Raw genomic sequence first — 22,513 nt, 5'->3', positions numbered from 1 at the left:
CAATCAAAATTCAGACGCTTGGCAACTGACCCACCATGGGAGCAAATTTATTTACGTTTTACATTCCTAATATCAGTTAAGATTTACTATCAACAGTCAATTTTTATGTAGTGTACAGAAAAAAAGAGGGGGAAGAGTGAAAGAGAAACAGCTTTCTCTTTTAAGCAGCCAAATATTGTTCCTTTGTCAGCCTAAAAATTGTTTCACTTTTTCTGCATTGCCACAACATAAAAACAATTAGAAATTCAGTATTAATTAGATCATAATATATTAGCAAAGTTATACGGCCAATTTGGAAATCACAAGAGAAGGTAAGCTTTCATATGACTAAGCAGAAAATATGGCAGAAGAGATTTACATATAAAATTAACTCAGGATTCCTTTTTTGAATATCACCCTAAAAGCCAAGCAACTATGGACAATTACAATGTTATCAGTCCACTGTATGCCCTGAAAGATGGAATCTGTATGGCCAAAAACCAAAAGCTATTTTAGATAGCTGGGTGATATTTAGATATGATTGAAGCACAATCCCTATAGTAGAATGAGATCTTCCTTCAAGTCACTGCTACTCACAGCAGTTACCCAACCAACTTACAATTTCAGAGGATAGGGTTTTGTGTCTGGCATCCCAAGCTAATTATAAAAAAGTTTAAATTGTGGCTTTTAACTACATTTTAACTTATCACAATTTGTCACACTACATAATCAGAGACATCCCCTGCTCATGCAGACCACTAAAAGCCCTTTGCAACATTAACTAATTAAAGCATATTCTGCCTAACATCTAAAGCACTCATTCAATAGCAAGTCAATTGTAAACATAAATGGGAAGTTGCTAGAAGTTACCAAACAACAGAAGGGAATGCACACAAAATGCCACAGTATGGGCTAGTGGAAAGAGGAGGCGATTTTTTAATCACCAACTGGAAAACTCCACATATTCCTAATTAAAATGCCCATACAGCTCAGAACGATTGTAGGAGTTAACTCTATCTAAACATCGCCAGATAGAAAAAGAACATTGGGATCTTGTAGAGGAGGCATTTTCCCCTGCTGAGATGTATTCCTGATAGTAAAAGGGCCTTTGGTTGAGTGTTGACACCAAACATTTCGTGCCATGCAACTTGTGGGGTCCATGGGGTCACAAAGAGTCAGGCACGACTTAGCAACTGAACAACAACAACGTTTGATGCTATTTCAGGAAGGAGAGTTTCAATTCAAGAGAGGGGCACGCACCGACTTGCCGAAGATCTCAAGGGGAAAAAAAAAGCGATCCAAGTGGGACATTACTAAAAGCCCCAGAATAGATCAAAAAGGAGAGGGGGAACTCAGCATTCACACAGTTCTTCAACACAGCGAATGACCCCATTTCCTTCTTGCCCAAACACAGAGGACAATTCCCAGACCAAGATCACCAGGATTAAGATTAGTCAAGAGTGTCGGGTGCCAGGAAGGGAAATGGGGTGAATTTACAAATTCCCTCTTCAAAGCCGGAGGTCTGCTTGTTAAAAGACATTGCTGGACGCGAGATCTTTCCTTCCCGGCCCCAAAGTTTCCCCAGAGAAATCTGGCCGATCACCTGTGCCCGGGCGATGGGGCATCTAGACTAAGGCCACCTAAGGAGTCAGGGAGCTCCTTACCTGGCCCTTCCCCTCGTTTCTTCCGCCCGTGAGCCACGCTCGCCCTCCGCAGCTCCCTTGTTATCTTCGCTCACAGTCCGACAGAGGAGGAGGAGGAAGAGGAGGCGGCCTGTCCCGCTTTCGCCCGCGCTGGCTCATGCCCGACGCTCTCGACCGACCATCCTGCAACCAGCAAAGCTCCGTCCCAGGTCCAGAATGGGGCGGAGGCTTGCCCCGGAGGAGGAGCGTCGTTGACAAGCCGGCCGGAGCTAAAGCAGCAAAGCCGCGGCCAGGCGACCCATCACTTCCTGCCGTTGCTCAGAAGAGAGGCGCCCGCAGTGGAAAGAAGGCGCAGCGCCATCGCCTCTCAACCAGGATGACGAGCGGCTCGCGGAGGAAGAGCAAGCCTCGCCCGCCGCCTGCTGAGGAAGACCTGAGCGTCGATCCCAGGGTTTCCAGCCAATCACGAGGCACCTAAATGAGAAGCCCGGCTCAAAAGCGAAACAAAAGGGCGACAGGAGCCAATGAAGGAAGCGGAGGGGCGGAGTCGTGGGCTAAAAACCGACAGGGCGTTAAAGGAGAAGTTGCGCTCAACCATTTCGAAGGCAAAACTCTTTCGGAACTCAGCTGGAAAAGTGACGTACTCTTCGCGTCCATTCCTTTGGCAAGCCGCCAATACCCCTCATTTAGTGGCGGAATCAAAGCAGAACAGTTTGTTTCAAAGTGTGCGTTTTTATTCTGGATTACTGGAGAATTCGAGATATTTTTTTTTCTAAAAGTACTCCTTCCTCGGGCTTGCATCACTTGGCATTTTGCGAAGCGTCTTCTATTAAGTGAGAGCACAAACCCTTTATTAACTTAAGACAAAACAAGCGCCGTCAGCGCGGCCTCTTATTACTTATTTAACCGCTGAAGAAACCCGAGGGCGTGCGCAATAGAGGCACACCTAATAATTCAGCGAAATGAAATGACAAACGGAACTGCATTCCACGAATGGAAGGCAAGAAAAGAATAAAACTTTCTCGGCCGATGAAAAGACCACGAAAGCTCACGCGGTGCTCTCCAGAGTGCTGGACTCCCAACTCCTCCTTAACTAGGAACGTCGGAGCAAACTTCTGAGCACCGTCGAGCCGCGTTTATTTCGTCTTTCCACCTACAGCACCCCGCCTCCTTTCCTCTCCGGCGAAGGACCGCCTCTCCTCCCCCCCCACCCGTCCCCTCGTTAAATATTCATAAGAGCGCTTTCCGCCAGTCTCTCCCGGTTAATATTTGCATATTCATAAGAGGTTGCGTCACGATTCCGAAGCTTTCGCGGGCTTTTGACCCACGTGACTGTTGATCCGCGCGGAATTCAGGCTCCGGCGGCGCTCGTAGTTTGGGGGAGCTGCTGGTTGGAAGAAGCTCCGTTGGATCGCGGGCAGAGCGGAAGAAATGGCGGTAAGGGAGCTTCTTGACGCGGACCCGCAAGGGCTTTTCTTGTCAACCGTATTGGTTATTTGTATTTGCGTCCCTCGGGTGGGCCGCTTTTTTTTTTTAATTGTTTGGCGTCATCTGGTTACCTCTTAACCGTTCCTTTCGTAGTTTTCTCGTTCGTTGTAGAATCTGTATCTAAAACCTTTTCCGGACCTTTTTTTTGCCTGACGGAATTTGCAGGAAGAGTGAAATTTTAGGCTCTTATTGCTGTTAACTACTGTAAATTCCTGCCCAGGCGTGCCGCCCCTGTCAAAACGTAGGAGGAGTTTAGAAGATGGGAGTACAAAGAAATATTCTCCGCCACCGCTGTTCTGCAACTGAACCCAAATGACTTCTCTGGAATTTAAAAGAGTAAAAGAAAAAAGAAAAAAAAAGTCTCACACCGTGCCTGCCAGGCGCTTTATTAGTCTGTCTCTTTTTTTGTATTCCTTTTGCGCCTGGAGAAGTTTAGAAAATTCGAACCAAACCAAGTCCTAAGGAAAGTACAGGTAATCCTCGACAAACGACCACAACTGAGCCCCAGGTTTCTGTTGTTAAGTGAGACGTTCATTGAGTTTTACCGTTTTACGACTTTTCTTGTCACCGTTGTTAAGTGGATCACTGCGGTTGTTCAGTTAGTTAACCTGGTTATTAGGTGAATCTGGCTACCCCATTGGCTTTGCTTGTCAGAAGGAACCAAAAGGTGATCACAGCAAAAGTCATAAATAGGAACCAATTGCCAAGCATCTGAATTTTGACCACACGATCATGGACAGGGATAGGCAACCTTGGCTCTTTTATGACTCGTGGACTTCAACTCCCAGAATTCCTGAGCCAGCCATGCTGGCTCAGGAATTCTGGGAGTTGAAGTCCACGAGTCATAAAAGCCAAGGTTGCCTACCCCTGATCATGGGAATGCTGCAAAGGTCACACGTATGAAAAAAACTGGTCATAAGTCACATTTTTCAGTGCCATTGTAGCTTTGAATGGTTACTAAATGAACTGTTGTAAATCGAGGACTACCTTTATATTAGCCAAATTCACAATGTATTTTGCACTCTATTGTGTTAGGATTCCTCTGAGTCAAACATGGCTACCAGCCCGATGCAGAATTCTCGGCGAGGAGAGGCCTTCACGTCGAGCCCAGGGAGAGATCTACCCCCCTTTGAGGACGAGTCTGAAGGACTCCTGGGGACCGAGGGACTCCCTGATGAAGAGGACGAAGATGGAGAGGAGTTGATTGGAGAAGGGATGGAAAGGTACGGGTCTTCCTCCACCAGGTTCATGTTTTCACATGAAACATTTGGCATTCTGTTCTCTTTTCTTGCCTGTTTCATCAATTCACTGCGAGTCAGGTTGACTTCAAAGGGGCTAATGTGAAGATGTTTGTATTTAATACTGTAAGTTGATATTGATATGGCAGTAAATTCAGATTGCATTATTTCATAAACAGGACACTCCTACACATATTGTCATGCACCTTGAATCTTTCTCATTCCTTGCTGTTGTTAGCAGTAGGAAACCAGCAATTTGGTGTTCTAACAGTTAATCAGGAAGTGTGCTGGGTTCCTAGGATTTGAAGATTGGTATAATGTTTGGGCTAACCTGTTGAATTTTTTTCCTATTTTTTACATATACATATACATACACACACACACACACACAAACACACATTCAGATTTCTTTTTGCTGACAAGAGTTAAAGATTTTAAGTGGGAGACTAGTATATCTATTTCCGACTCATTTGTCCTCATCAGCTAGCCACACCCCTTTATGGGATTCGAACCTGGGCAGTCTACATGCTAGGCAGTTGTATTAACCACCAGGCCTCAGGCTCTCCTCCCCTCTTTGTCAGCCGAGTCAAGGGAATATATACAGAGAGTTTTTCAGACAGACGGTCTGATTGATTGCACCTTTGGCATTTTGACTACTATACTGCAGTTCTACTTTGTATAATCTCTTTTGCCTTGCAGCTCCCCAACTAGGGGCATTGCGATACATTACAAATGTTAGATTTATTTGAAATGTGGGTCTTTTTTGTCCTTTTTGCATACAATTTTTCTTTTTTTTCTGGATATATGTTTTTATATTTTGCATTTTATTGTTGATAAAGTAAATATCAACACAAAAAATGTGCAGGGTTCCTCATTATTTTGGGAGAAGATAACCCATTGTGATCAAGTTTATCCCAGCCTCTAACATATTAGAAATTGTTTGCACCTGTTCAAGAACAGCGGTCTGCAACATTTCCAGCTTGGTGGCCCACCCTAACATGGGGGGGATGAGCAGCATGCGTGCCCTCCACTTGCACAAATAGTGCTTGCACTCAGGCACAAAGCTTCATTTGTGTGAACTCTATGCACATGGGTGGCAGGTACTTGCGCAAGTGCTCTCTGCTCATGCAAGTTCAGCTTTGTGCACACTCTTGCCCATTTCTCCCGGTGGTTGAGGACCCCTGTTCTAGGATATTTAAAGGAATTGTTTCAGTTAAGAAAGAAATCAAAGGCTAGGCAATGAGCCAGATTCTTATGGGCCTCTAAAATGTCCACAACTATCTAAAGGCGCCATCCCTATTCTAGATAATATCTACCTTGATGGAAATTGTTAGTTAGTTTAAAAGTCATGCATTACATGAACTTCAATTCAAGTATCTGGTTACAAAATCTGAAGCCAAGTGTTAATATGCCATTTATTGCAAACCTTATAAACTGAGAGATGAGGTAGAAATTCATAAGGGCTGGATTTACACATCTAAATTGCTCTAAATTCATAATTTCCATAGAGGTGTATAGAGTTATTGTAATGGGATATGTAAAAAGTATGCTTAATGGAATGAAATGAAAAAGGCTGTAGATGAAAAAATATATAGAATGTAACCCAAAGTTACATTCATGAAATGGGTAGCCATCTAAAATAGTTAATAAATTGATTTAATAAGCGATAGAAGCAAAGAGGCTATCTAAATAAATAATCCATCAGTACTTAAAGTTGGCTTACAGCTTTTTGATTCCAGAAAGAAAGGAATGAGAACTAATAACAAACAGGCTGCAGAATGGAATATCTAAAAATGAAGCTCACCCACATTAAGTGCATCAAGAGAGAAAAAGAGATTCTCTTCCTTTTAATAAAAATCAGTCAATCAAAATAGAGCTAGAAGGGACCTTGGAGGTCTTCTAGTCCAACCCCCTACTCAAGCAGGAGACTTATACCATTTCAGACAAGCGACTGTCCAGTATCTTCTTAAAAGCCTCCAGTGATGAAGCACCCACAACTTCTGAAGGCAGACTGTTCCACTGATTAATTGTCCTCACTGTTAGGAAGTTTCTCCTTAATTCCAGATTAGTGTCCATCCATATATGTTCCATATATGCAGTGGATTTCCTGTGTGCAGGTGTTGTACATGTTGTGATATCTAAATATAAATGTCAGATCTGGTGCTTTGCAAAATAAGTAATGCAATGTGCTTGACGAACAGATTTTTTTTTTTAATCCAGGGACTATCGTCCTATTCCTGAGCTTGATGTCTATGAAGCTGAAGGTTTAGCCTTGAATGATGAAGATCTTGAAGAGCTAACTGCCAGCCAAAGGGAAGCAGCAGAACGTGCAATGAGACAGAGGGACCGTGAGATGGGTCGAGGCCTGGGCCGCATGCGGAGTGGACTGCTTTATGGTACATTTTTAAATGAATGGGTAGCGATGGCTTGGTTTATACAGTTCCTCAAGTCACATTTAAGATAGTTGCGGTATCCCACAGTCACATGAGTCCAATTCCCAGTCAGCTTTCCAGAAGCAGAGGTCAATGGGGAAGCTGGGAAGGAAAGTTAAAAGTTGCTCAGGTTAGTCTGCCCCACCTGTGCATCCTCTCCCAGCCCCCCTGTGCTTGCACCATGTTTTCATGACCACTTGTGCACCCTCTCCCACCCAGCAGGAGCCACACCATGCTGGGCCTCCACCACCACTTGCACACCCTCCCCAAGCCTCACTACACTCATGCCACACCTCCCCCACAACTCACATCCTCTCTCTCATGTGGCAGCAGTCCTCCCCCACACATACACTGTATTTCCCTCTCATTCATGTACTCTTCTCCACCTGGCAGCAGTCATCTGCTGCCACATGGCACTTGCAATTTCCTGCCAGCTTCCTCATTGACTTTGGCTGTTGGAAGCCAGTAGAAAGTTGGAGAAGGTGCTCACTTTATAACCCATGATCTTCACTTAACAATGGAAATTGAGACTTAGGGGGTTGTCTAATGTAGTGATGTGGTCACATAACATTGTGCTTTATAACTGCATTGCTTAGTGATTGTAATTCATAACTCAGTTGCTATCATAGCTCAAGGACGATTTCATTTTATGGCAATAAACCAGATTGAAATCATGGTTAGCTTATTGATTACAGTTATGATTAGACATGAAAGTGTGTGGCATCTAAAAAGATTTGGCCAAATAAGTCACAAGCAATTTGATTACCTGTGAGTCTGATTCTGATTTATTTCTTACTAATAAAGGTAAATCTCACATTGCTCAGCCTTATGCAATATGCTGAGTACATAGTTGATCATTTTAATATTTATTGCCATATGTAAATGGAATGGTTTTTAATTCATAAACCACTCAGTCACTTGAAATTGATGGGCAGTGTATAAATTTGATCACTAAGTAAATATACATTTGAATGGGATTGCTCTTAACTGAGTCTTCAATATGTTAAAATTAAAACAAACTTGAAAGCAAATCAGTTAAAAACAGAATTTTTAGAATGTAGCAAAATTACAAACTTTTTGTTTGACACTTGAGATAGCATTAAATCAGAAAATCAGCAGATTCCAGAGTGATACTCTCCAGATGTATTGGAATACAATCTCCATAATCCCCCCAATGGGAAGTTATACGTAGCCACATAAAACATGAGCATCATGTTGAACAGCAAATTGTAAGAGTTGAAGTCCAATGTATCTGTGGGGGGAAATTATTGTTTGGGAAAAGCTATTAAAAAAGGTGACATCTATCTAAGATCCCTTTCTCAGAGAATTGATGTAGTTTCGTTACCAGTTCTGAGTTTATGTAGCTTTTTATTTCCTCTGCTCCTTGCCCACTTTTTAAATTCTAGAGAGTGATGATGAAGATGAGGATCGTCCTTTGCGGAAGAGGCGCCTGGCTGAACGGGCTGCTGAAGGTGTGGAAGAAGAGGAGGAAGACATGATCGAAAGTATAGAGAACCTGGAAGACATGAAGGGGCATTCAGTGAGGGAGTGGGTGTCCATGGCAGCTCCCCGTCTTGAAATCTACCATCGCTTCAAGAACTTCCTAAAGACCCACGTGGATGATCACGGTCACAATGTCTTCAAAGAGCGGATCAGTGACATGTGTAAAGGTACAATTGTGGGAATGCAAGAAAAGTAGTTTAGAAAACCGACAGAATGCTAGTTTCAAATGTTTCTGGTGATGACTCATATTGGCCAGTTTCATAACTGCACTAAATCATAACTAATACATTGTTTACAAACCTTATTCACTGGATTCATACAACATGCTAAACCACAAACCACATAACGACTTAGTGCATTGTATGAACTTAGTCACTGCTTGAGATATATTTCTTTTAACCTACATTATATCTCGTATCACATGATCATAGCTGGTAGGTGACATTAAGGTTCCTGATTGTACTATTCAGATGGATCCTAACAAACCATTTAAGACTCCTTTACAGAATAAACATAGTACTTGATGTGAGGAATACCTCAGCTTAATTCTCTTTCCCATGGTTAGAACTATACCTGTATGGGCTGCATTTTCTCTTCCCTCCCTATGCCTATCCTTTTTTTTGTAGGTAAATTGTGCTGCAAGAGTTACAGAACAACTACTTAATTATTTTGAATTACAGTGCCAGTGTTTAAGTTACTAAAATATTGGCTAACAGGTTTTTAAGGAACACATCTATTATAGTAATATTTTTATTCTTAATGTTCATTTTTCTTAGCCATCATGAATAACATTCCTTCAGTAGAAACTGACAACTATTTTCACACCAAAAACATAGATTTTTTTTTTTTTTAAAAATACTGGCGGTCAAATAAGACATAAGGATTGCAAATATATTTTGGAAGAAACCCAATAAACTTGGGGGGTTTTTTTGTATTTCTGCAGTGGTAGGTCTAGGTTAAAAAAAAAATTCTTCTCTTGGCAGAGAACAGAGAGAGTGTGGTGGTGAATTATGAAGATTTGGCTGCCTGGGAACATGTCCTTGCCTACTTCCTTCCGGAAGCCCCAGCTGAGATGTTGAAGATCTTCGATGAAGCAGCCAAGGAAGTAGTAATGGCTATGTATCCCAAATATGACCGGATTGCTCAGGAAATCCATGTCCGCATCTCACATCTGCCTCTGGTGGAAGAGTTACGATCACTTAGGTAAGAAGGCAGTTTAATATTGAGGTTGGCAGCACTAACAAAACCTATCAAGGCTGTTTAATGATTTATGACCCATAGTTGATTAGGATGTAAGTAATCCAGCTGATAAACTATTGAGTAGGTCTCTTGTAGCATGACTGCTTGAAGGACAAGAAGTTCAGTGCTGCCTAATAAATGTTTCCCTACAGAATTAGCCTGACAAGTCCTGAAGTTGATTTACATCACAAAACTAACATGCTTAAAATTATTTTGTTGCTCTGGAAGTATTGTAATCTCTTTCTACTAAAAAATTCAGGTTTTCCTTTCTGAGTATAGAACCATAGGAGAAAGCCATGAAGAATTGATTAGGTATAAAGCTGCTATTTATTGTAGTCAAATCATATTCATAATTCTTGGTTTGTTACAAATTACCCTGTCATTCCTCCTGGAATTCAGGGTAATCTGCATAGCATTCCGTCCAACAATTTAGCCCCACAACGGTGATGTGTAAGGAGGTTGGGCTTTCCACAACTGAGGTTAATCCAATATTTCATTATTAAACCAAGCTAACCCATCTAATTTGTGGTATTTACTCTGGCAGCTGGTCCTCAGGATCTCAGGTGGATACTTAGGGTCTTTTTTTTAAACTGGGAATGTCTGAATATGAAAACTGGGATCTCCTGCTTGAAAAAATATCCTCTACCATTGATTTAAATTCCCTTCCTTCACTCCATTCATGAGCTATTCGCTTCTCAAAGTTTTGAGCCTTGTTCCTGCTTCTTCTCATAGGCAACTACATTTGAACCAGCTTATCCGCACAAGTGGAGTTGTGACAAGTTGTACAGGGGTCCTTCCCCAGCTCAGCATGGTCAAGTATAATTGTACCAAATGTGGTTTTGTCTTGGGGCCTTTCTCACAGTCTCAAAACCAAGAAGTAAAACCAGGATCTTGCCCGGAGTGTCAATCTATTGGCCCCTTTGAAATCAACATGGAAGAGGTAAGCTGTGCTTGATTTGATATTAGGAAGCCCATTGCATGGTCTTGTTCAGACAGTGAAAACTAATTATTAGATCTATTGGAAGGGCAGCTGCCTGATCCTTGGAAGAGTTTTGGTTGTTTGAGGAGCCCAGGTTGAATCCCCAGCTTTATAATAAAGAAGTAGCAATTTTCCAGATGCTCATAAATACTAGATTCTATCCTACTAAGAACAGAGGCATTCTGAACAGTTCTAACTGGCTGAAGGGAAAAAGGAAGCAACAACCATACCACAATAGGAAGCAATGCAGTCTCTGCCGGTAGGGCTAGATTAAATGAAATTATAGGATCAATTTGTCTGATTGAGTTCAGGGGGGCTTGGATATGAAAATTGGAGAAAACAAAGCAGAGCCCATGACAAAGTCCTCAGGATTGCCATGATCCTGAGCAAACTCACTCTGTGAGGAGCTTTGATTGGAACAAATATGTGAGGAAAGTATGTATTCATTTAATGCCCAGCTAAACTCCACATGAGGCTTACAAAGCCAAAATGGTTGTTGAACAATCATAATTCAAAACAAAAACAAATGTGAAACTTTTATGGAGGTATGTTGAAAGATAGGTTAGCTTGCTGTATGTAGATTTGTGTTATATTCTGATGAGTCTCCAAGGTGCTGAGGTTTGTCTGTTTACAGCTAAATACAAGTCGGCCTGATCTTCTGAAGTTTTTCATATGGATGTGGGGGAAAGAGATCTCGTATAAACCTCCTTGAATCTGATGTCTTGCTTTTTAAGGAATGTGCTAAGAATTTTGATTGCAGAGTCCTTTTTGTGCTCCATGAAATTCCTAACTTCAGGTGCTTGATATCCTGACAGACAGTCTACCAGAACTATCAGCGCATCAAAATCCAGGAGAGCCCAGGGAAGGTGGCAGCTGGCAGGCTTCCTCGCTCAAAGGACGCCATTTTATTGGCTGACCTGGTTGACAGTTGCAAACCAGGGGATGAGATTGTAAGTATAAGGTCCAGAAAAGCAGGGAAGTTCAGAGATTGAGGCATATTGACCACAACTTAAAAACTATCCTGGTTATAAAGTTCAGGAAAGAGCTTTAATGAAAATAAAGCTGCCTCTGGATGAAATATTTATTGATTTGTATCCCTTTATTATTTTTTACAAATAATTTAAGGCAGTGAACATACAGTATTCAAAAGACCTTCCTCTTCCTACTTTGCCCACAATAACAATCCTGTAAGGGAGATTGGCCTAAGACAGAGTGACTGGCCCAAAGTCACCCAGCTGGCATTCATAGCTAAAACTTGAACTCACAATCTGTGTAACATGGTTTTCTGAAGTCCACCAGAATGGCTATATCTTTTAGTTCATATGTAGCACATTTCAGTCTGAGTTCCTTGCACTTCCCTTTTTATTTGTCTGCATGATCATTCACCCTACCTTGAGTTCTCAGCTGTCAATTCGGCCCTGGATTTGAATACTTAGAACTATGAAAGGAGTTCTCAAGAACTAGCATCTTCAGTGGAACTGTTTCAATTAATTGCTGTGTATTTTTAACACAAATTTTTGTTCTAAGTGTATTAATATACTTATATATCCTAAAAATGTTTTTTCATCCGCATTATAAAAAAAAAATCCTTAGACCATAACAGAAATTTTTCCAACACGTAATAATAAATGGTGTTGAATATACATGTTGTCCTTGACTTATGACCAGTTGCTTAGCGACCATTCAAAGTTATGACAGGCCTACCAGGGGGCTACATCTGACCCACATTCGAAATTCTGGCAGTTGGGGAGAACACACACCCCTCATGGTCAACTTTGAGCACTTGGCAACATAGCTTCATTTTATGATAGTTTTGCCAAAAATCAGCATTCTAATTTTCGGCAAAACCATGGCCATAGTTAATCATTGGTTTCATTTAACAATTGCTGCAAAAAAGATCGTGAAATCAGGTTGATCATGTGACTGATCCATTTTATGACCATCCCAACTTAAATATCATGATGGCCAGGCTCCATTGCAATCACAAGTTGAGGTCTACCTAATTAGTTATTTGTTCTATTCATGCTTCATTAATAATATGATGATGTCTGCTTATGTTCATGCTCCTTAAACACTTCCTTTCTCCCTCTTTTTGTCTGCCTTCTCCCTAAATTATACAAATTAATTTAGTGCCAATGATTAAAGAATATCTTGCTCTTGTCTTTTAGGAGCTAACTGGAATATACCATAATAATTACGATGGCTCTTTGAATACTGCTAACGGGTTTCCAGTGTTTGCCACTGTGATCCTGGCCAATCACATCACCAAGAAAGATAATAAGGTGGCCGTTGGGGAGCTCACAGATGAAGACATGAAAGTTATTGTAGGACTGTCCAAAGATGAGCAGATTGGAGAGAAAGTGAGTTTGAAAATCAAGTTCCAACTTCCTGTTTTCTGGTTTCCAGTTCAACAGTATGAAAGTTCCAGAGATTACTTTGCTATACATTCATTCTACGTTTAGTAGGACTTTGCTATACAAGCATTCAAGGTTTAGTAGGAGATTTCCATTGTAGTACTACTATTTCTCTTTTAGCATCTCTGTTGATAAATATGTTGGCTGTGTATTTGCTTTTCCCAGATCTTTGCCAGCATTGGTCCTTCAATCTATGGGCATGAAGATATCAAAAGGGGGCTGGCTCTAGCCTTGTTTGGAGGAGAACCCAAAAATCCAGGTAGGTTGACCAAAGACACTTTGGGATCAACACTGCTTTTACATGATGAACTTGAACTTGCTAGAGAGGATACCTTTATTATAGTGGAGAAAAATGTCTCAAAAAGATGTTCATCTTTTATTTTTACAGTTACACATTCCCCTATTAATAAGCTATTCTCCATTTTGGTAATTTATTCCAGAAAATAACAGCAATTTCTTACCACCAAAAAGTTCAAACATGAAGCTCCTCTCTAGTTGGTAAAGTATATATTATGAAGGATGCACACACCACATTTCCTTCTTTTCCATTTGGCCAGTTTTATCAGAAATTCACCTTATTCTTAAATGAGGCAGGGGGTCTCTTTTATTTTTGTTCCACTCTTCTTTGTACTGATGTCTTATTAATCAAAATATGAGTACTTACTTGGGTGGGGAGTATTAATAAAGCAGACCGTTCCTCAATCACCTTATTTCTTTATATTACTATATCACTTTATCTGACTCCTTCTTCTAGAAAGCAATCAGATATTTTAAAGTATGTGAGTGAGCTTTATTTTTTTGCTTTAATCCTGCCCTTCCTCCAGTGAAAACAGAACATGCCATATAATTGATTCCCTTCCTTCATTACCTAGCAGTTTATGTTCAGAAGAACATTATGAACTAGGTTACACTGTGCCAGAGGTTACTGGGTGAGCTTCGGTGGACCATTTGATCTCGGGCCTCCCAAGTTCTAATCTACCATTTTGTCTCATTGTGCCAGCCACAATTTGGCTCACTGTTCTTTCCATCTAAAACACAGGAGGAAAACATAAAGTCCGTGGAGACATCAATATGTTGCTTTGTGGCGATCCTGGCACAGCCAAGTCTCAGTTCCTCAAATACGTGGAGAAAGTAGCCAGCAGAGCGATATTCACCACCGGCCAGGGGGCTTCTGCAGTTGGCCTGACTGCCTATGTGCAGAGACATCCTGTAAGCAAGGAATGGACCTTGGAGGCTGGAGCCCTAGTGCTGGCAGACAGAGGGGTGTGCTTGATAGATGAATTTGACAAGGCAAGTATTGGCTTGGAGGTATGACATAATTTGGTGAAGCCGGATTCCAGTCCCAACAGTGTCCACTGCTCTAGGTAAGACCTTGAACACAGAAAATGAAACAGATAGAAAAGAGGTTGGATTTTAGGGCCTATCTAGAAAGAGTCAGCGTTGAGATCTGGAACTGAGAAAAACTGCTCAGAATATTAAAGCTGGTGGTGGATTTGATATGTTTGGGGGATGCTAGTTCTCAGATTCATTAATGTAGTGAAGCCTATAAGGGAAGATACCTTGGGGAGAGCATAGCACAGCGATGGACATATCCTTTGCACGTGACAACTCTGGCTGGAAGATACTTTCTGTCCTCGATAATGTTGCTATATCTAGAGGCACTGAACTGTTAAGAGCTTTGAATGTGTACAACTGAATTGTGCTTTATTTATTATTGGGACTAATTGGAGTTTTAACGTCTTTTGCTGTTCCTCAGATGAATGATCAGGATAGGACCAGCATCCACGAAGCCATGGAACAGCAGAGCATCTCCATCTCAAAGGCTGGCATTGTCACATCTCTACAAGCTCGCTGCACTGTTATTGCTGCTGCCAACCCCATAGGTACGTGGGGCCCATGGAAGAAAAACTCACTAGGGCAAAAAGTTCCACGTATTATGTTAAACTTCCTGTTTAAAATTTTCCTGTCTTTTGGATACTGAAAGGAAGAAGAAGACGACCATGCACTGTTTTTTAAAATGCTTTTTTTCCTATTCTAGGTGGGCGCTATGACCCTTCTTTGACCTTTTCAGAAAATGTTGATCTGACCGAGCCCATCATATCTCGTTTTGATATCCTGTGTGTGGTCAGGGACACTGTGGATCCTGTTCAGGTAGATTCTGCAGATCATTAGACTTAAGGAAAGTTAATGAAGGGACTATCATTTTAATACTTAACTGAATGAAGAAGAGAGGTACATAAGATAGAATTAGCTAATACGATTGACCTCTTGTGTGGCTTGGGAAAGTAAAGCTCACAGGAACACTTCAATAAGCATGAAATAGTCCTTGACTTGCCACCATTGAATCAGTGTCTGTCTGAAATTACAACTTTGCTAAACAGATGGTGGTTACAGCCAATCCTCATATTCTGGCTGTCCCAGCATTCGCATGGCATGTGCTTGCAGTCTTGTGTGCTTGGCAACCAGTTCACGCATAGGACTGGTTATAGAACCCCACAATCACATGATCAGCTTTTGCAATCTTCCTGCCAGCTTCCCAAGAACGTCAATGAGAGAAGATGGCAGAGAAGGTCACAAATTGTTGGTCTCCCCAAGCTACACACTCTTCCACCATTGCACTCAAGCCATGCCAGCTATTGGCACACCCTTCCTGACTCACTACACCTGCACTATGCCTCTCTTGCACCCCCATGCATCCTCCCTGGCCCTCACTGCAGCATTCTCACCCCTCTTCACCTGCACCTGCTTTCCCCAGCAGCAGCCACTCGCTTATCTGCTGGCCTGGGACTTGCAACTTCCTGCTGGCTTTCTCATTGACTTTGGTTGTGGGAAAGCAGCAGGAAGCTGCCTCACCTAACAATTGTGCGACAGCCGGGACTGCAGGGATTGTTGTGGCTAAGCAATGCGGTCGCACTTTACGACTGCATCACTTAAGAGACAGAAATTCCAATCTCAATTGCTGTCATACATTAAGGACTTTCTGTTCTTCTCATAGATCTATTCATTTTTGAATAAAAGTTAGGCAATCTGGAGAATTACTTTAGAGATTGTTTTATAATAAACGACATAATATTGGTGTTTTGGATTTTTTTTCTTTTTTGCAATTCTTTCTGGAAGGATGAGATGCTGGCTCGATTTGTTGTCAATAGCCACATCAAGCATCACCCAAACAGCAAGGATGCAGTAAATGGAGAGTCTCAAGAGATTACCCTCCCTAATACTTATGGCGTAGAGCCCATTCCACAGGAGGTCCTGAAGAAATACATTATTTATGCAAAGGAAAAAGTCCATCCCAAACTCAACCAGATGGACCAGGACAAAGTAGCCAGGATGTACAGTGAACTCAGGAAAGAATCCATGGTAAGCAACCAAGGAGGTGGGAAATCCTACATTTCAGGGTGAGACTATTACCTGGAGAATCACTGCCCATCTCACCAGTTAAATAGAGTTGGAAGAAATGTTGGTTCCAATAAATCTGAAATCTGGTTCTTTTTAGAAGCAGCCATAATTACATAGTTGGTTCATGAAAAAGTTCCCAAATCTATAAATGAGTACTAGCTTTATCAGAACCCACCCAAAAAATATGCAAGTCTTTACCTTCTTCTGAACTCTTTACTATTTAATGCTAGATGAAATTGTTCACCAAAATATCTCTCAGTAACTATTTCATCAATAGTTAGCCTTGTGCTAAAATTGGCTTTGGATTACAGAAACAGCTAGCCTGATGTTTGGACCTTGGGGCTGATTGGTTGGTTTTGAGAACTTATCTAATAGACAGAGCTGGTAGCATTTTGGCTGGACCTCAGTTCAAGGATCAAACAAAAAAGGTCCTGATTCCTGAAAAAAAAAGAAGGGAGAACACCCCTAGGAGATATATTCCTTATAATCTATACAATACACTAGTTTGTCAGCAGATGGCAGAGTCCTCCCTTAATCATTGATGCCTTTTAAACACTTTGGGGGGGGGTGTTTCCTATTTACTATCTCCTGTGCGCCATTAATGGTTTTTAATTAGCTTCATGCAGTATTAACAACTCCCCAAAGTAGAAATGCAGGCTGTAACTTAATGGTGTGCAATTTTGGTCAGTTTCTGAATCATTTTGTGTGGCAGAACAAGGACCACACTCTAAAATTAGCTGAGACAGGGTCCGCTATGGATAAGGTCAGATGTTTTAAGAGGTAAAGTAGGTGCCTTAAAGGCAGTGGTGGCGAACCTATGGCACGGGTGCCAGAGGCAGCACTCAGAGCCCTCTCTGTGGGCATGCGTGCCGTCACCCCAGTCCTAGGCCTTCAGCTGAGTTTTATAAAACCTTTTCGTTTTAGGCCTCCGCTGCCATGTACAAAAAAAAAGGTTCAATCAATCAGTCAATTTCAACTTCTTGCGGGGGAAAAAAAAGATCTTGCAAAGTTGGAATTGATTGAACTTTTTAGTCCCACCCAGTCTGCTGTTACCACCGCAGCCACGCCCACCCAATGGGCCACTCAATGGGCCACACCCACCCGGCACCCGACAATGCATAAGTGGGCTTGGGGTTGCAGTTTGGGCACTCGGTCTCTAAAAGGTTTGCCATCACTGCCTTAAGGCATCCATTGATCCTCTTCAAAACTTCCCAGCTGCTTTTTACAGCACACTTAAGTGGGGCATACAGGAGCATAAAAAGAATGTTGGCAAGTCACAAGCTGTTCTTGGGGTGCCCTTTTTGCATTGCTTGTATCAGTCAATAGGGCCTTTCCCTTTTCTTTCTTCAGGCAACTGGAAGTATCCCCATTACAGTGCGCCACATAGAATCCATGATCCGAATGGCGGAGGCTCATGCTCGCATGCACCTGCGGGATTATGTGGTGGAGGACGATGTCAACATGGCCATCAGGGTTATGCTGGAGAGCTTTATTGACACACAGAAGTTTAGTGTTATGAGAAGCATGCGGAAGGTATGCAGAGAGGTGTTTGATACAAATAAATAAGCAAACAAATAAATTAAAAGGTCCTGTGAAAATGTTTTGGAACCTTTTCTCTCTTTATCTAGTCAGTAACCAAAATTTCTTGGAAAGCTCTGTTTGCTCCCTCAAGAAGATGGGACTGAATTCTCAAAAGTCCCTTCAGTAGGCCAGTATTGAGTTTAAATTAGACAGTGATTAAAATCCTTTTATTTACATCAATGAAAGGCATCAGTTTTTCATTGTTTTAGAATGTTCCCTTTTTCAACAGTGATTTGTACCTTTTATCATCTCTCCCTTGATTATTACAATTCACTCTATGTGGAATCGTGCTAGGAGATTATGTATAATGTACTCACTCCCTGTTGACTAGTTGGTAGAAGCTACTCCAGCAGGAGAATGCCAATTTTGTGCAAGCTGCATTGTCTACTGGAAAACTTCTCCGTCTACTTCAAGGTGTAGGTTATCCCTTATAGACTTGGGTCCTTGCTCTCTCTAAGGATGTAGAATTTGCTCACCTGATACGTGCAAGCTGAAAGGGGATATTGCAGATTTTTACCCTGCCAGTTTTTAAGGGGAACGGGTTTTCTTGACTGTAGCCCCTCCCCCTAAAACTGTTCATCCGTCCAGATGAGAATGGCTCCTGTCTTACTAGTATTTCAAAAGAAACTTCCTGACAGTTAGAACAATTAACCAGTGGAACAACCTGCCTCCAGAAGTGGTGAATGCTCCAACACTGGAAGTTTTTAAGAAGATACTGGACAGCCATTTGTCTGAAATGGTATAGGGTTTCCTGCCTGAGCAGGGGGTTGGACTAGATGACCTGCAAGGTTCCTTCCAACTTTATTATTATTATTATTATTATTATTATTATTATTATTATTATTATTATTATTATTATTATCTTTCAGATAGGATTGGTAGTGATTAGGGAATCAGTGGAGTGAGTGCTCAGGGATGTTTCTATATTTGTATTAACTTGGTTTGTGTATATGTGTTCATTTTGATGTAAGCTTCCTAGAATTGATTGTTAAGCATCCTATAGGTATAATAAAGTAGGTAATTTCAGATTGCTGTTGGCTCATTGCTGGCCTCCCCTCTTCTTCTTCTTGTACACAGACCTTTGCCCGGTACCTTACCTTCAGGCGGGATAACAATGAGCTCTTGCTGTTCATTTTGAAACAACTTGTATCAGAACAGATGATGTATCAGAGGAATCGCTACGGAGCACAGCAGGACACCACTGAAGTGCCAGAGAAAGACTTAATTGATAAGGTATGGAGCATTTTTCCCTTTTGTGGACATTGTACTAAGACTGAATCTAGTTATTCTGCATCTTCTGGGTTTCCCTTTCTAAGCTTTGAATAAGTGGGCTTTGAGCACTAAGTCTTTTGTCGCAAAGAAAAGCATGAGATATTAGACCAACAGGCAAAGTTGCTCACTTCTGGGGTTATATTTTTGTATTGTTCTGAACCCCAAAATGTAAGAAACTAGTGCAAAGGCTTTCTGGGGCTCGTGATCACAAGGACATCATAAAGAGGGAATGATCTCACTGGAAAGGGAGAAATTGGGATTTTTTTTTCCTTTGCTGTTGCTGGGCTGGGTTGCAGTTTTGCATTCAATGGGATTTTTGGATGTTGAATAGACGCATTTTATTTTCCATGAAAATTATAGAAAGCTTGCAATGCATGCTGGCAGGTTGTTGCCAAATGTCCGTGTTATCTGGGAAGAGAGCATTGGGTATCCCATACAGTACATCCATTATAACAATCCTGCCTTGTGAGCCTCCAAATGGACTACTGTAATGAGCTTTACGTGGGGCTGCCCTTGAAGAACATCCAAAAACCTCAGGTGGTCTAGAATGTGGCAGCATGCATAGTTAGTTATGGATATACCTTGGCTAGCTGCAAGCTGTATTGGTTTTCATTATGCTGCAGCTAGGTGACTGTTCCTTAGAACAGAGGTCCCCAACCTTTTGGGCACCGGGGACCGATTACATGGAGAGAGGTTTTTCCACAGACCGGAGGGGGTGTGGTTTTGTGTGCTGCCTGCATCCCGTGGATGAGGCTTTGCTTGTTTGTGGGGCCCAGTTGCTGGCATGCTGTGGCCCGGTGCTGATCCCCTGACCGGGGGTTGGGGAACCCTGCCCTAGAATGCTTTTCATGGCATAGGACTAGCTTATTTGCAGGTCTGCCTCTCCCCAGTTGTTTTTAACCTAACCTGTTTAGGTCTGGCAAAAAAGGTAAGCTGGGCATTCTGACAGATATTGTGAATAGTAGACGTTGCAAATCAATAACCATATGTAAAAGTTTATTCTGGCCAAATTATATGTTTTAATGAATATCTCAATGGGGCAAGACTGCCACCACATCTCCCATTTTTCTACAAATTTGATTGTCACTTAACTATCCACGTCCCTCTCTCTTTCTCCTTGTCAGGCCCGTCAAATCAACATCCACAATCTTTCTGCCTTCTTCGATAGTGAGTTGTTCAAGATGAACAAGTTCAGCCGTGATGTCAAGCGGAAATTGATTGTGCAAACTTTCTGAGGCAACGAGTTCGCAAGTGGTTGGAGACATCAGAACTATGCTTTCCCTTCTGTTGTAGCAGTCTTCAAGGCTCTTCCTTATATATTCCAGAAAAGAATAAGAAACTCTATCGAAAGACCTGTGAATAGAATATAATAGAACGGAGTGGTCCTGTGGTTAAAAAAGCAGAACTGCTATGAGCCTGCATTTGCTGGATGAAGCCCCAGAGGAATTGTTTCCTGTTTGCCTCATTTTGGAAATTGGACTTGACACTGATAGTGGTGAATGGGTCAGTTCAGACTGTGTAACAAGCAATAATGCCGTGCTCATGTTCACTCTAAAGCATCTGCTGCTTTCCATTTCTCCTCTGTTATACCCTGCTTATTGCTTCATGTACTTGTTATGAAAAGCTGAAAACATCTATGTTGAAGATTAGTAGAAATTCACATTTGTTTTACTTTAGAGCTATGTTATGCCAAAACAATTAGAGATGTGCAAAACTAGTCAGAGGGACATGCCAGGAGCACCCCAAAATCTTGCCAGAAGCAGTTCAGCAGCATGGGCCAGAGGAGGCTTAACACAGTTTTCCAGAAGTTCTTTCCCCAAAGTAATATTTTTTACACATCCCTGAAAATAATGTTTTTTCTTATGTGTTTGCCCAATAAAGTTGTAACAGGAAAATGTTTACTAAAAATAATCCCCAAAGATTTTAAAATAGCTTCTTAAAAATAAAGGCACAAATTAGTTTGCTGTTTAAAAATGGCCATATTCCAAAATCAGCTGCTTCATTATGACTGCTGCATTTTTAACAATATGCTTTTTGGGTAATGTTTATCATTTTCCCTCTGTTGTTTGAACTTTTGTATTGAAGAAAGATAACTTAAATCCAGTTGTAACTCTTAAACTTTTCAAATCCATTTTTATATCGGGTTTGTCTGGAGATGGCACTTCATCAAATAACTGTGTCCTCCCCAGCATTTTAGCAAGCAGAATCCAGAAAGAGTTAATATCTAAAACCCAACATTTGTGCAGAAGCAAGATTTCTTCTTGTAAAATAGCAGGAATAAATTGTTTACCTGTCTTGAATTTTTGATAGAAAATTAACTATCAGACACTAAAGACAGAACATCTGTATATCCCTCCAAATGTTTCTTTTGCACTAGATGGTCATTAGTGCTGGGAGACTGGAGTGAAGTAAATAAAGAATAAATACAACAAGCTTTGGGCTTACCTACCCATGATCTGAATCACCAAGCCAAGAACCTCTGGATTTATTTCCACCTTTGTGCTTTAAGTTTAAATTATTTCCTGTTTAGAGCTCTTCTGAGTCTTCACAACTCAATCTATTCTATGCAATGGAATGGTCATTCTCTTCTCCTGTGTTTGTAGTTCCATTAGTAACTTTTCATGTTGTGTCTGTTTTCACGGGATCTCGGAGAAGGCTACTTGAGAGATAATCCTGTTTATTATGCATCACTGTGCTCTAGAAGTTCCAACCTTTTTCTTAATAGGCTCCAGTGTTTGACTGATTTCAAATATATTCAACGGTAATGTAATTGTTTACCTTTAATTTCCAGAATGTTCAATGTTGCCAGATACCTTGTGTAGACTAATAAAAACTTAAATAGAAAATCCATTTTTGCTATACAGTAGTAGACAAATGCTTTCTTTGGAAAAGTAGAAAGTACAGACCTAGATATTTAGCAATTGCATCTGCACTGAAATTGACTATTGGCTCCATTGCTGCTGAAAGAGCTATTGGATTGTTACAAGAATTGAATTCTTTTTTCCCCACCCCAGTTAATATAGTTAATTCCATATGGCTCTGTGTTCGACCCTAGAACTCCTGATATCCTCAGCAAAGCCCATAAGGTTAGAGGCTCAAGGATTTATTCCCTGCATAGCATATCGTTCTGAGGACCAGAATGTTGGGTTGATACCAGCAAGCATATACATCCCATCATGCATTTCGAATGCAATATTACTGTCTAGGCCTTGCTGGCTGAGAGATATTTCCAAAATTTGGGGGCTTATTTTTTTAATTTTTTTTATTCATTGTTCATGCATTCATATTTAACCAACGCAATATGCAATCTTTAAAACAACAAACAACCCTAAGGAAAAAAATATAT

At 41.3% G+C, this 22,513-nt stretch overlaps 2 protein-coding genes across 3 annotated transcripts in view; one reads left to right on the top strand and one right to left on the bottom strand.

Annotated features, from left to right (window-relative positions):
- The window catches only part of TPRA1 (transmembrane protein adipocyte associated 1), a 30,316-nt gene extending 28,219 nt beyond the window's left edge, over positions 1 to 2,097 (bottom strand). Inside the window, exon 1 of one of the 2 annotated variants that reach the window (XM_039321846.1) lies at positions 1,644 to 2,097. The gene's annotated coding sequence lies outside the window, so the exon portion shown is untranslated. The remainder of the gene's footprint in view (positions 1 to 1,643) is intronic. The other variant, XM_039321845.1, reaches the window with a different exon arrangement.
- Positions 2,098 to 2,913: 816 nt separating this feature from the next.
- On the top strand, positions 2,914 to 22,013 carry MCM2 (minichromosome maintenance complex component 2). The gene is made up of 16 exons (XM_039321881.1): positions 2,914 to 3,059; positions 4,146 to 4,333; positions 6,569 to 6,744; positions 8,187 to 8,450; positions 9,267 to 9,486; positions 10,255 to 10,462; positions 11,317 to 11,451; positions 12,670 to 12,861; positions 13,081 to 13,174; positions 13,955 to 14,205; positions 14,672 to 14,798; positions 14,954 to 15,066; positions 16,033 to 16,275; positions 17,665 to 17,847; positions 18,973 to 19,128; positions 20,292 to 22,013. Exons 1-16 carry the CDS (start codon positions 3,054 to 3,056, stop codon positions 20,400 to 20,402), a joined length of 2,667 nt encoding a protein of 888 aa, XP_039177815.1. The 5' UTR covers positions 2,914 to 3,053; the 3' UTR covers positions 20,403 to 22,013.
- The last annotated feature ends 500 nt before the right edge of the window (positions 22,014 to 22,513 follow it).

The sequence above is a fragment of the Crotalus tigris genome, unplaced genomic scaffold, assembly GCF_016545835.1.
Source record: "Crotalus tigris isolate CLP2741 ecotype Arizona unplaced genomic scaffold, ASM1654583v1 scf7180000023829.5930981, whole genome shotgun sequence".
Lineage (NCBI taxonomy): Eukaryota > Metazoa > Chordata > Lepidosauria > Squamata > Viperidae > Crotalus > Crotalus tigris.
This window is presented reverse-complemented; position numbering and strand designations above follow the sequence as displayed.

Coding starts and splice junctions, on each gene's coding strand:
- MCM2 (XM_039321881.1), top strand. Junction 6,745..8,186: donor GCGGAGTGGACTGCTTTATG/GTACATTTTTAA, acceptor TTTAAATTCTAG/AGAGTGATGATGAAGATGAG. Junction 11,452..12,669: donor GCAAACCAGGGGATGAGATT/GTAAGTATAAGG, acceptor CTTGTCTTTTAG/GAGCTAACTGGAATATACCA.